Here is a 12,847-nt window from a genome sequence, read left to right on the forward strand (position 1 = left end):
AACGTCGAGTCACCTCATCCAAGCCACATTTTTGGTGCCAAAGAGACCCCAATCATTGATCATTAACTAAATATGGATATAGAAAGTTTACTTCAGTCGAGGATTCACACTATACGATAGCCGCCACTGAATCACACGTTCACTGAATCATCATTTTTTTTCCCTTTTCTTTTTCGTTGAGGTTGGGTGGCAGATGATGACAGGAGAAGGAAGTATGAGTTGCTTATGACCCAAAAAGAAACAAAACAAAACAAAAAAAAAACATCAAAACGAACGATGACAAAGTGAGAACATGGGAAGAGAGGGGCGTGAATGGACAGTCGAAGATGTGATTGCCAAAAGGAAGCTCGAGTCGAGTGGGGGGAAAATAGCAAGAAAGATGCCAGAAGACTTTTAGGGTATTTCGCTTGGGCGGCCGATGCGAGTTCTTATTTGTACGTGGAAGATGTTGTTTGCTTGGTTCCGAGTAGGGACGAGGCAGTGCGGTGCAGTGCAAGCCTCGCCGGAGAAGGGTTCCACTTGCGGCAGCACGAGGGCAACGTGCGAGCTCTCCACTGCCGCATCAGATAACTCCGCACGCTTTCCGTATGATGGCGCAGCTGCTAACCCGTTCTGCGATGAAACGTGGTGACAAATGGATCACCGGGAGGAACACATGCCAATGCAGTGCGCACTGCTTGTCTTCTTCTTCAGTGCAAGTCGTGTATAGCGGCGCATCCTTTTTCTGTTCTAAGAACTCAGGGTTGCGTTCTTTCTTCTCAGGTCTTCCTGTCGAGATCAAGAGCGTAAGACTCTTCTTATCTCTACTACAAGAACGTAGGGCTACCTTCTTTCTTCATGTCGAGATCAGAAGCGTGAGAGCGACATCGCAGCACGTTGTCAGTACAGCCCACCGCCGAAAAGCGAACGGCAGGAATGACAAGCACTATTTGCTAGGAAAAGTGAACCAGGTTCGAAGCAAGAACAAGAAATAACCAATCTTTCTCTTTTGCAGAGGACGCTGACACTCGAAAGTGGCGTGCGTTGCAGCCATTGTTATGTTGTCGCTATTTACCTACTTGACTTTTACACACGCGTCACACACAAGTCTACGCATGTACAATATATACTCATGTGCTTTTATATGCTGTCGTGATCGGTCGTCGTATCTTTTTTGGTCCAATAGAGAGCACGTGCGATTAGGTTTATGAGATCGAGCTACATGTCCCACCCGCTACCGGAAGCAGATCTTTATTTGGGAAGCCAAAACACTGCTCCATTGAGGATGGCTGATAACAGATTGGACTGCTTCAGAATCTTTCTTTTGGTTCTTTATGATTTAGTTTTTGACTCATGTTAATTGCATCATCGTCCATGACAGCAGCACAGTAGAGAAAAAGTCGACTTAATGGAGTCCCCCATTCGATGCCGGTCTCCGTGGCTCAAAATGGAGGTTGCGGCGGGCATTTTGGGTTCGTTGCCGACCGCTGTTGTCCGTATGCACCGTCTGCAGCCGATACTGAGTGGTTACGCGTCACGGTCGGCGGACAGCCTTCGATGATTTCATCTCTCTCCTCTGCTCACCACTCGATTACAATGCTAGAAGCGGTCGTCCTTTGGCCCGAGTGAGCTCTCCCTCCCGATCCTCCCGCTATAAATTCGGAAGCTTCCCTCGCTCCTCTTCACCAAGAGCAGCAGGGCGAGACAGAGAAAGGTGAGAGCTTTATGCTCGTGCAATATTCCTTTGGCTTTGTGTCTCCCGTTGGCTTTTCCTTGCAACGGAATGGTGCTTTCTATCTGAGGGTGGAGGCGACGAATAGAGTGGGGGGGGGGGGGGGCGGGAAGGGGAACAGGGGAGGCGGCTGGATTCCTTGTGGAACAAGGCCCGATTTTTATTGGATATGATGCCTATTTGCCGAGGAATCCTTGGCTTCGCAGGCCTACGTCTGCGATCCTTTTGTTTCTCTCCATACTTGTTGCTCGAGTCGAAGGCAGTGTTTGCTTGAATTCCTTGTGCTCTTTTTGGTCTCTTTCTTAGTTCTGTTCTTGTTCCGGAGAACCCACCGAAAAGATGAGGAATGTTCGGTTCGGGCTACATTTTCCAAGATCCTTTTAGTGTCGAGTTTGTGTTTTTAAGGCCTATTGACTCCTCCTCGGGAAAGTCCAAAGAAGTCTTCAATCTTACTTTATTTTTCGTAACAGTTCCTCGTTCTGTTCTTCGTTATTTTTATGGTCTCTGTTTCATTCATCTGCATTTTTGTTTGGACACCATTTTTTATCTGCTAATCCAATTGATTCGAAAAAGAAGACGGTTCTGTTCGGAGTCTGCTGCTCAGAACATGGAATAGTCTGCTCGTGTGAATCATTTGCCTCTTCAACGTGTTCCTCTCTCCTGGCATGAAACCTCCTCATTTCCAGCAACAACTGTGCAGGTTTCCTCTTCCAAGTCCACTGATACTACTCGAGAAGATGGGAGTTTCTAGCCACGCAAGTGTGATAAACGAATTCGAAGCACTGACCAAGGACGCCGGCCGGCTCCAGAGAGAGACTCTTCGGGAGATTCTCGAACAAAATGGTGAAGCAGAGTACTTGCACAACTTTGGCCTGGGAGGAAGAACCGACCCCGACAGCTTCAAGTCTTGCATCCCTTTGGTCACTCATAGTGATTTGGAGCCCTACATCCAGAGGATTGCCGACGGAGATACTTCTCCTGTTCTAACAGGGAAGCCTATAACTTCCATCTCGCTCAGGTGATGCTTTTGGACCTCTGCGTGCCTTTTCTTTTGATACTACGGTGCCTGCTCTTGCTAACATTTGAGAAGCTTGGTCTGCTCGCCACAGTTCGGGTACCACACAAGGGAAGCCCAAGCTGTTGCCGTTCAATGATGCGCTAATCCATTCCACGATGCAGATATATCGGACCTCCTTTGCTTTCAGAAACCGGTATGGAGCTTGAACAGATTAAGCTTGCTTCTTCTTCTTCTTCTTCTTCTTCTTCTTCTTCTTCTTCTTCTTCCACGATACACTTCAAGCTTGCTTAGCATGGAAGCTGAATTCTACTGGGTGAGAGTATTGGTTGGCATTCCGTATGTCCTCATATGATCAAACGTTGTGTTTGCAGAGAATATCCAATCGGCAACGGGAAAGCTCTGCAGTTCATTTACAGCAGCAAGCAGGCCAAAACCAAAGGGGGCCTCACTGCCACAACAGCGACGACCAACGTATACCGGAGCGAACAATTCAAGCACACCATGAAGGACATCCGATCGCAATGTTGCAGTCCCGATGAGGTTATATTTGGTCCAGACTTCCAGCAGTCACTGTATTGCCACCTGCTGTGCGGGCTGATCTACTCGGACGAAGTCCAGATCGTATCCTCCACCTTCGCACACAGCCTCGTTCATGCTTTCCGGACGTTTGAGCGGGTGTGGGAGGAACTTTGCACGGATCTCAGGGAAGGTGTTCTGTCGAGCAGAATCACCGTCCCGTCCATACGTGCAGCCGTCTCTAAGCTTCTAAACCCCAACCCCGGCCTGGCAGATTCAATACACAGCAAGTGTTCGAGATTGAGCAACTGGTATGGTGTGATCCCGGCGCTGTGGCCCAATGCCAAGTATGTCTATGGCATTATGACGGGATCCATGGAGCCATACTTGAACAAACTAAGGCATTATGCGGGAAGCCTGCCCCTCATGAGTGCTGACTATGGCTCTTCGGAAGGATGGATCGGTGCCAATGTCAACCCCAGTTTGCCTCCCGAGTTGGCTACCTTTGCGGTGCTTCCTAACATCGGCTACTACGAGTTCATCCCTCTGGAGAAACCCGAGGGGACGGGGACGGAGACGGAGAAGGGTACTGCCGCAACCATTCACTATGTAGAGGCCCAACCGGTAGGCCTGACCCAAGTCGAAGTCGGCAAACAGTACGAAGTCGTCGTCACCAACTTTACAGGTAATCGTTATCTATTTGCTCGTTCGTTTCCTCGTGGTCTTCGTGTCTGTGGCAGTGAATCCCCCATGTTTTCCGCAGCACTCACTAATCGGTGTGGATCTTGTGACAGGCTTATATCGATACAGGCTGGGAGACATCGTGAGGATAGCCGGGTTTCGCAACTCCACACCGGAGCTCCAATTCGTATGCAGAAGAAGCCTAATGCTGAGCATCAACATCGACAAGAACACCGAGAAGGATCTGCAGTTGGCGGTGGAAGCAGCAGCCAAGCTGCTGGCGGAGGAAAAGCTGGAGGTGGTGGACTTCACAAGCCACGTCGACACATCGACGGAGACCGGCCACTACGTGGTCTTCTGGGAGCTGTGCTCCGACGCGGCGGAGGAGGTTCTCCGCGGCTGCTGCAATTGCTTGGACCTGTCCTTCGTCGACGCCGGCTACGTGGGATCCAGGAAGGCCGGCGCCATCGGGGCTCTGGAGCTCCGTGTGGTTCGCAGGGGAACGTTCCAGAAGATCTCGGATCATTACATCCGCCTGGGGGGTGCCATGAGCCAGTTCAAGACGCCGCGCTGCGTCGGCCGGTCCAACAGCGAGGTTTGGCAGATACTGTGCAGGAATGTCACGGCGTGTTACTTTAGTACTGCCTATTCCATGTAAACCAAACCTATTCTTCCCATGCTTTTTCTGTCATATATATATATATATATATATATATATGTATATCTGTGATCCTTATTAATATTGCTCGGCTTCGTAGTATTCAAATGAAATGTCACCACCACACACACAAAAAAGAAAAAAGAAAATTCATCCCTGGAAATCATTCTCGTACCGATGCATGGATTAAACCGGCATTAAATTTCTGAACCGTGCAGCTCTCAGTATTTAATGAAGTAACCACTGCAGCCTTCAGATCGGTGGAGAGGAACACAGCTCTGCACAAGGTTATCATGGAAGCTTCATCCCCTTCGCCGAGCTCTCCAAGCGCCTCGTCCTCCACCACTCCTTCACCGTCACCTTCATCACCTCCTCCGACTTCTTACAGCGCTGCCCTCCCTGTAGCCAGAGAAGTTGGCGTCCCGTGCTACGTCTTCTTTACCGCAAACTTCATGTTGCTGTCTATCATAGTTCGCTTTCCGGTCCTTCACGCGACCACCTCGTCCGAGGACCGGGACCTGCCGGAACCGGTGGTCATACCCGGGTGCATCCCACTCAGAAGTGCAGACCTCGCCGACGTGATGAAGAACCGAAACAACGAAGCCTACCGATGGGGCTGAGAGATTGCAAACTTAACGAAGAAAACGGACGGCATACTCGTGAACAGCTTTGTGGATCTTGAGCCGGACACGTACAAGGCTTTCGAGGAAGCAGAACTGACCTGGCCTCTGTGTACCCTGCCGGCCCGCTCGTGTGGTCGCAGCAGGAAGAGTCGTCGGGATCAGAGTGCCTCAAGTGGCTCGACGACCAGCCTCGAGGTTCGGTGCTCTTCGTCGCTTTCGGGAGCGGCGGCACCCTCTCGACGGAGCAGACGAGGGAGCTCGCCCGGGGGCTGGAGACGAGCGGACACCGGTTCCTGTGGGCAGCGCGTTGCCTCAGCGGCGTTTACTTGGGCCTAGCGAGCGGCGTCGACCCGCTGTGCTACCTGCCAGAGGGGTTCCTGGAGAGGACCAAGGACGCGGGGCTAGTAGTGCCGTAGGCGGAGGTGCTGCGGCACGGGTCCACGGGCGGGTTCCTGACGCACTGCGGTTGGAACTCCGTGCTGGAGAGCTTGGCGTGAGGCGTGCCGATGATCGCCTGTACGCGGAACAGAGGATGAACGCGGTGATGCTGGCGGAGGGGGTGGGCGCGGCGCTGCGGCCGGAGGCGGGGCCCGACGGCGTGGTGGCAGCGGGGGAGGTGTCGGTGGTGAAGCAGCTGATGGATCGGGAGGCAGGAAGGAGGGCGAGGAGCAAGGTACGGGCGCTGCAGGAGGCGGGCACCGAGACGCCAGCCAAGGATGGGTCTTCCTTGGATCGCCTGGCCCAGGTGGCGAGCAAATGGAAGGTTGCGGTTGCTTCGCGATGCCGCTGGTCCAAAGTCACATCTCGGGACAGTAGCCTTCGAATCGTAGTCAGCCGTAAAGGGGCGATGACGTTGGTTCAAACAGTGTGCAATAATTGAACCGACTCGTTTAATCAATGATTGCATCACGCGCGAATCACATGCCTGCGATAATTGCCCCCTTCTCTGCGATGACTGGACGGTTTTACCCGAAACCACGAAAAGTTTGCTGGATTTCGGGGGTGACGTGGTCAGTGGGGGGTCCGGCAGACGTTATGTTAGAAGATAAAAAATACGCGGGAAACATCCATCCACGGATCCACGTCTCTGTTTCTCCTCACGATCCCCTCCTCACCGTCCGATCCTCTTCTCTAAGCTATTCCAGCCGTTGGATCGCTCGTAAACACGAGCAGCAAGAGACGAGGAGCCAATGAAGGTGACCAAATCTATTGGAAAACCTTACATTCTCTAAAAGGGTTTTCGAGTCCATCCCATTTCTTAGAATTTCATAGCAACCATTAGGTAGAAGGCAACATCATCAGTACACGGTAGCTGTTGTTGTACTGATGTTCAACTTTTGCCTCGTGTACTTGTACGGTCAAAGGAGAATCTCAGCATCGTAGCCACGAATGAATCCACGGCTGCATTTGCAATCGATACAACATTTTGTTTATTTATGTCTTACCACTAACTATTACTCGCAGGCAAAAAGAAGAAAAAGAAGAAACTATTACTTAACCGGCATTATCGGCAATCAAAGCCTTTATCTAAAATTTAAAGTCAGAATGCTTGTGATGTATATGTGATGGCCACATCGACAAACAATCCATATCCATTCCGAGTCGTGAATCTAAAATTGTGTTATACCATTCGGAGCAGATTGAAACAGGAACAGAACGCTCTTCTTTGGGGATTTCCTATAACTTGGAAAATAAATAAATAAATGAAGAGGAATTATCAGCCAATAGACCGCTGACAGGGGAGATCGAGGAACACACGAGGAGCAGGTTATGTTGTACACACCACCAAGCCAACGATACATATATATATATGGATGGGAAGACTGCATCAAGACGTCAAGCCTGAATAGCTGTTGGGAGGAGGAGAAGGAGACTGATCTACCTCAAACTTGTCGTGGTGGAATCTGACCACGATGCATGTAATGTTGTCTGCGCTGCCGCGCGAGAAGGCGGTCTCCGTCAACTTCCGAGCAGCAGCCTCGGGTTCCTCTTCCACTCTCGCAAGTGAGACAGCATCCTGATCGACATGAGAAACAATGAAAACCAATGCACGGTTTCAATGTGCTGTGACTTGGTGAGCCAAACAAAATTCCATCAAATTTAAGAGGGACTGAATGAACACATGAACTCGAGCATATTTTTCTTACTTGTAATCATAACTGAGCTGATCTAATAATGTTAAGTAAAACGAGATTCATCGTATTGATTAAGTAATTGGATTTAAGAGGAGGGAGGAGAATCTAACCTCATTTGCTACCACATCCCACAGCCCGTCACTAGCCAACACCAGAGTTTCCAATTCTTCATCCACCACTTGCTCCTGACAAATATAATCCAACACAAAACAACTTGCTAACCGAGTTTGCCATAATATGCCACTGCATGCGTCTAATTTTCTCTATGAAGCACCAGAAAATTCTGGAACATACAATACAACAAAAGCATGCGAGCTTCTTGTAGAACATTTCATCAATAGTGCTCCTATGCAAATCAAAAATCATGCACCATTATCAAGAAACAATAGCAGAACGAACAATAACAGTATGGCCCACGAGTCTTTCAAAGATCAAAATGAGTTCATAGGGTATCATGAAAAAGAGTTTGAGCTGAGTTTCTATGTGCGCCAAAATACCTGAATCTCAGGCTCTGCCACAACAAATTGTTTCAAAAGGCGGTTACCAAATGCTCGTGACATCGCCAATATGCCTCCAACTCTCCAAGTGCCTATAAAGTAAATATGCCCACAATTAAAAGAAGAAACAGCTCATGTTGCACAATCCAAATGCCACCTGTTTCCCTCTATAACATAAAACGCAATTAGTTTAGAGGAAAGACATAACCATATGATTACTTGCCACAAACAAATTTTAACGAGAAAAGCAATAATTTATCCAAATGGCCATCCATATGCTATACGATTTACTTCTCTAATCTAATGGTCAATGTATTATTTTGTTGGTTATCACATCATTTCCAAATATGGAGCAAATTTCTCGTCCATCAGCTAGGATCCTAATCAAAGCAGAAGCATACAGGAGAAATATTGCATCACAAAAGAAGGTCAACCTCTGTGCTAATATCTAATTCGTAGGTTGAGAAATTATGCTTGATGCATAAGCTTTAAAGGGATAAACTGCTATAGCATTTGTCTTAATGAGAAAGACAAGCATTTTCAGAATTTTGAGACTTACCAGTCCACGTGACAACACCTCCAGCATCCTCAATCCTCTTGCGCTCATCACTTCTGTTTGGCTTGTGATCATTGGAGAGAGGAATTGCTACAACCAAGAATATTGGAGTATGATACTTAATGAGTAACTCATTAATTTTAACTGCATTGGAAGTGTAGCCACATGACATGATAAAAATCAGGAGACAGAGAAAAAGGAAACTGAACTATGAAAGAACAAAGTGGTCATAGAAACATTATGGCTATCGATCTCATTGGTGTCAGTCTACAAGCATGTAAATTTGATATGCTGCAGAACCTAGAGCCACTAGTTGCATACAAGATATCTACCTAATTATACAATCTATGAACTTGTAACCTTTACTTTCTGTTTGCACTTACTAATTCAGGATCATCAACTGTGGGTCAACATTGTCGACTTGTGATGAGACATATCATTAAGATATAGATAACCACACATCTCTTAGTCTCTCATTTACGTAGGATTGACTTTTTTATAAATAATTCATAAACATTGTATTTTAGCTCAACAATCACAGGACACTGACATGTAACACCTACACAGTGCAAAATGTATGCAGTAATATAACTAATATGAGAAACGTAGGATATGCTATGTTCTATTTTATGTTTGAGATATACAAGCATGGACATTGCACGCACAGCAGTTAATCATTATTTATCTTCTGTTTTATGTTTGAGATAATTTTTTGTATAATTTAGGCAATGTGTTATTCTACTATATGTATCTTATAGGAAGCATGACGATTTTTACTAGAAACAAAAGCATGACAATCCTCATCACCGACCCAAATAAGTGTATGCATACATCATTAAAAATAAGACTAAATAGAAATCCAAAATACATATGTGGCCAATATTCAACATGCCTGGAGACTGTACATGGATGATTAAGTGTTCAATCATGCTTCACCAGGTTCCAACATTTAGGTCGAGGCACAAGTAGTTCACATAATGACATGGCAGAGAGTCAAAACACCAAACCAAATCTAGTAATTTTAAGATTGCAGAAGGCCACTTATCAGTGTCTCTATATGAGCCTAGCGGTAGTAAACCAGCATCCTACATGCTGGCTGGAGGAGGATGGAACTCAGAGCTGCACTTTCATTTAAAAAAAGAAAGTGGAAGAGTTCAAGAGAAAAAAATCACCTTTGCCTGTTTTTGATATTACAGCACGTGAATCTCCAACATTAGCTACATATAAGTGCTTGCCAATCAAAACAGCTGTAGAAGCTGTAGAACCATCATCTCTGGAAGTATTGCTTTCAGCAGCTAAAAAGTCTGAATCAGTTTTTCTATATGTTTCACCTGACAATTGACATGAAAATCCCAAATTGAAAAGGTTTACTGGAGACAAAAAAAAAAAAAGAACAACATATAAAAGCACCAAGTAATTTCACAAGTCTGTTAGTACTTAATGCAAGTTTTGTGTCCGACATGAATTGTGGGTGCCTCGTGAGGTTCTCAAATAAGTGTTCCTTCAAATATTCAGCAGCATGTGAACCACCATGTCCTGCAACACCAATTTGTCTCTGAGATAGAGACATTTCATACTCAAGACATTTAGAAATGGAGATTACTGGAAAGAATACCAGACCATCAAATATTCCAAAAAGATGAACTGTATGCCCATCAATTTTAGTTGATTTTAGATCACAGTAGTCCTCCATGCTGACTCTTTGTCCCCTGAAGCTAGAGTATCCACAAGTTAAACTTCCATCCTCACTGCAAACAAGTCCAGTGACCCGTAAGACCAAGCATTGAGATAAATTAATAAACAAATTATGTTCATATGCTCTACTGAGTTTTACAGAACAGCTAGACCATGGAAACACTAGCAGGGATAAGGCTGCATACATTGATCCCTCCCTCGATCTCAGCAAGAGCCTCATGCACTGCAACATCTTTTTCTTCTACCCTTTTTTTTTTTTGTCCCCGGTTCAGCCAGAATGCACAGTTCTAAGTCCGGGAGACTCATCGTTCGTTGGTACAACTTTATCACCAGCCATGACCAAAGAATAAAATAGTAACAACAAAGAAGTCATAGTTCTCAACTATTTGGTATTGGCCATATGCCAATTTTTTCGTGGTTGAGCTCTACTTCAATAGGAAAAAGGGAAACGTCTCATAGACAGATAATAAAAGGAACAAGGCCAGAGTTACACTAAAACTAGTGCACGAGAAACCTGCTGATTCTACTGCTCATCTTCCATTCTTTTTTATAGGGAAAAAGGTGACAAAGCCCCCCACCTGCATGCATCTCATCAAAACAATCTCGGTTTGATAAAAAGGACAACGAGTCATCCTCCATGTTACCAAAACACAAACTTGTACCGAACATGATAAAAGGACAACGAATCAAACTAAAAAGGCCTATAATTAAAGCATGCGTCGACGAGTTTTAATTTCTCGTACCACGCATTAGTGCAGACCAAGTACTACCGAGTACTCACAGTAAAGGATATGTTTCAGGCGACATGCATTTGGCAGTTCTACTCACTCCTACCATGTTGCAAGTATGAGATGTTCCCAAAAGAAATTGACACGCGAATGTATTGTAGAAGAGGCTGAGCATTTGAGCATTTACTAGCAATTAAATTAAATTAAATTAAATGCCTGAAGGATAAGAGGTTTTAGAGTTGGATTCGAGGCGTTGATTGCCAACTTACCTTTTCCATCCTCCACAGGCATAGTCACCATTGCCTGCCCGATCCTTCTCGGGTGATGCATTAGCGGCAGTTCCAGGCTGCGCAGCCGGACCAGAATCCAGCATCATCTTTACAACCGCTCCAGGTGGCCGGTGCTTCTTAGACACCTCAAGTCAACCTTCTTACTTCCAGCACAACCCCAGCCTTCGATCTGCCTCCTTCCCTTGAAAAAAGAATCCGCTGCCTTCTTTGCGCGATCGACAAAGTCGGTTATGCCGCCATCACCTACCATCTATCTAACTTGCTTGCCGAGGAGGGCCTGCAAAACAGAGAGGGAAATGCAATGTCGCAATCCGACACGATGAACAGATCTTTCTGCATTTAAGAAGCTATCTGAAACAGAGTTAAACGAGAAATGCTCTCTTTTCCCCCAACATAATAATACCCGAACTCTGATCATCATCGAGATAACCAAATCATCCACTCGGATTGGATGATGATTTAAGGAGAGAAACATACGCGTCGAACGTTCTGATCGGAGGCCGACAGGGAGATCAGCAAGCGCACAAGGGGGCCGCGGTCGCGGAGATCGTGGCGCAGCAGGAGACTATCAGGATAAGCGATCGGGAATCCGGCATGGGCGGCGGCGATCCGAGAAAACCCCGTAAATAGATGAGGGTGGGGGGAATCGATCAATGGACGTGGCGGTGCTCGCTCGAAATGATTGGAGAGAGTTGAGAGAGAGAGAGAGAGAGAGAGAGAGAGAGAGGGGCGGGGGGGTGGTCGTGGTCTGGGCCGACGAATGGCGAGAACGTGGCACGATTGTAGCAGTAGCGGTATGTCGGCTACCGTCCCAGTGGAGGCCGAAACTAAGATTTATATAAGTGGAATTAGTTGTCGTAATGATTAAAGAGGACACGCAAAATTAAACGTAATACATACCCCTTTCAAATTATATGTATATATATACATATATATATATATATGTATATATATATTATGTGTATATATATATATATATTCATATATATACACATATATATAATATGTATATATATATATATATATACATATTAATTGACTATCAATTGATCGTACGAAGAGAGATGTTTAGATGTTATTTGACATTAGTATTGATAAATTGCTCCTAAGCTTTGGGTGACTATGTTAAGACTCATTTGAGCCCATGAAAACCTTCAGCCCATTAAGACGAAATAGTGTGCATGAGTTACTGTCATCTGATGGATGCGAAACAAATAAAGTATCGAGCAGCATATGTGCGACAGAAACCTTCCCATTCATTTTCTTAATTCGTGTCTAACTTGGAAGTTTGATGGCGCTTATCTCGTTTTTCTTCGCATTAGATTCTTGGTCTTCGGATGCTTTTGATCACAACGCTTTTCTTAGATAGATGACATACGTACGGTCAATAGATAAGTTGGGGGACCTGTATACAAATTAGGCTCTTTCCTATCAATTTAAAAATTATTATTATTATTATTATTATTATTTGGTTACTGATTATTCAGTTTGTTCTTAAAAAAATCAAATCAAATAATTAAAAAAAGGAGAATATGTATGTATATATAGCTTCCCTCTTTCTTTTAACATAATTCCATAATAATAGATATTCCACGTAATTATCAATTGATGGTGAACATGGGCTGGCATCCATGGCCACATGAGGCGACACGATCCTCAGCCCGTGTCCGGCCGGGGTTTACTCACCTATCCTCCGCCCTACATCGCGTCAGAAGCCCTCCCGTCGCCGGTGCCGCCTC

The 12,847-nt window shown here is 45.8% G+C and overlaps 2 protein-coding genes and 1 pseudogene across 4 annotated transcripts; 2 read left to right on the forward strand and 1 right to left on the reverse strand.

Moving 5' to 3' along the window:
* Positions 1-1,624: 1,624 nt before the first annotated feature.
* On the forward strand, positions 1,625-4,965 carry LOC103980034 (jasmonoyl--L-amino acid synthetase GH3.5-like). The gene is made up of 5 exons (XM_009396320.3): positions 1,625-1,693; positions 2,412-2,729; positions 2,821-2,922; positions 3,101-3,930; positions 4,040-4,965. Exons 2-5 carry the CDS (start codon positions 2,449-2,451, stop codon positions 4,582-4,584), a joined length of 1,758 nt encoding a protein of 585 aa, XP_009394595.2. The 5' UTR covers positions 1,625-1,693; positions 2,412-2,448; the 3' UTR covers positions 4,585-4,965.
* Positions 4,878-6,327, forward strand: LOC135586270 (UDP-glycosyltransferase 72B1-like; annotated as a pseudogene).
* Positions 6,328-6,812: 485 nt separating this feature from the next.
* Positions 6,813-11,836, reverse strand: LOC103979691 (probable protein phosphatase 2C 52). 3 transcript variants are annotated; one of them, XM_065146632.1, is made up of 10 exons: positions 11,586-11,836; positions 11,088-11,385; positions 10,276-10,985; positions 10,016-10,143; positions 9,833-9,931; positions 9,568-9,726; positions 8,399-8,485; positions 7,840-7,931; positions 7,453-7,527; positions 6,813-7,224 (listed from the first exon to the last, which is right to left on the reverse strand). In XM_065146632.1, the coding sequence occupies exons 3-10, from the start codon at positions 10,320-10,322 to the stop codon at positions 7,036-7,038; spliced, it is 876 nt and encodes a 291-aa protein (XP_065002704.1). In that variant the 5' UTR covers positions 10,323-10,985; positions 11,088-11,385; positions 11,586-11,836; the 3' UTR covers positions 6,813-7,035. The 3 variants fall into 3 exon arrangements, with proteins under 3 accessions (XP_065002704.1, XP_065002699.1, XP_009394143.2); XM_065146627.1 differs by having other exon boundaries at positions 10,276-11,004; XM_009395868.3 differs by lacking the exon at positions 10,276-10,985 and having other exon boundaries at positions 11,586-11,834.
* Between the last annotated feature and the right edge of the window lie 1,011 nt (positions 11,837-12,847).

This window comes from Musa acuminata, chromosome BXJ1-3 (assembly GCF_036884655.1).
Source record: "Musa acuminata AAA Group cultivar baxijiao chromosome BXJ1-3, Cavendish_Baxijiao_AAA, whole genome shotgun sequence".
In the NCBI taxonomy this organism is placed as follows: Eukaryota; Viridiplantae; Streptophyta; class Magnoliopsida; order Zingiberales; family Musaceae; genus Musa; species Musa acuminata.

What these genes read in the sequence shown, in the direction of transcription:
- LOC103980034 (XM_009396320.3), top strand. Translation starts at nt 2,449, where the DNA reads ATGGGAGTTTCTAGCCACGCAAGTGTGATAAACGAATTCGAAGCACTG. An exon ending in TCCTTTGCTTTCAGAAACCG is followed by an intron (nt 2,923 to 3,100) that starts GTATGGAGCTTG and finishes TTGTGTTTGCAG; the next exon opens with AGAATATCCAATCGGCAACG. An exon ending in CGTCGTCACCAACTTTACAG is followed by an intron (nt 3,931 to 4,039) that starts GTAATCGTTATC and finishes ATCTTGTGACAG; the next exon opens with GCTTATATCGATACAGGCTG.
- LOC103979691 (XM_009395868.3), bottom strand. Translation starts at nt 11,194, where the DNA reads ATGATGCTGGATTCTGGTCCGGCTGCGCAGCCTGGAACTGCCGCTAAT. An exon ending in AATATCAAAAACAGGCAAAG is followed by an intron (nt 8,486 to 9,567) that starts GTGATTTTTTTC and finishes TCTTGGTTGTAG; the next exon opens with CAATTCCTCTCTCCAATGAT. An exon ending in TGGCAGAGCCTGAGATTCAG is followed by an intron (nt 7,528 to 7,839) that starts GTATTTTGGCGC and finishes TATATTTGTCAG; the next exon opens with GAGCAAGTGGTGGATGAAGA.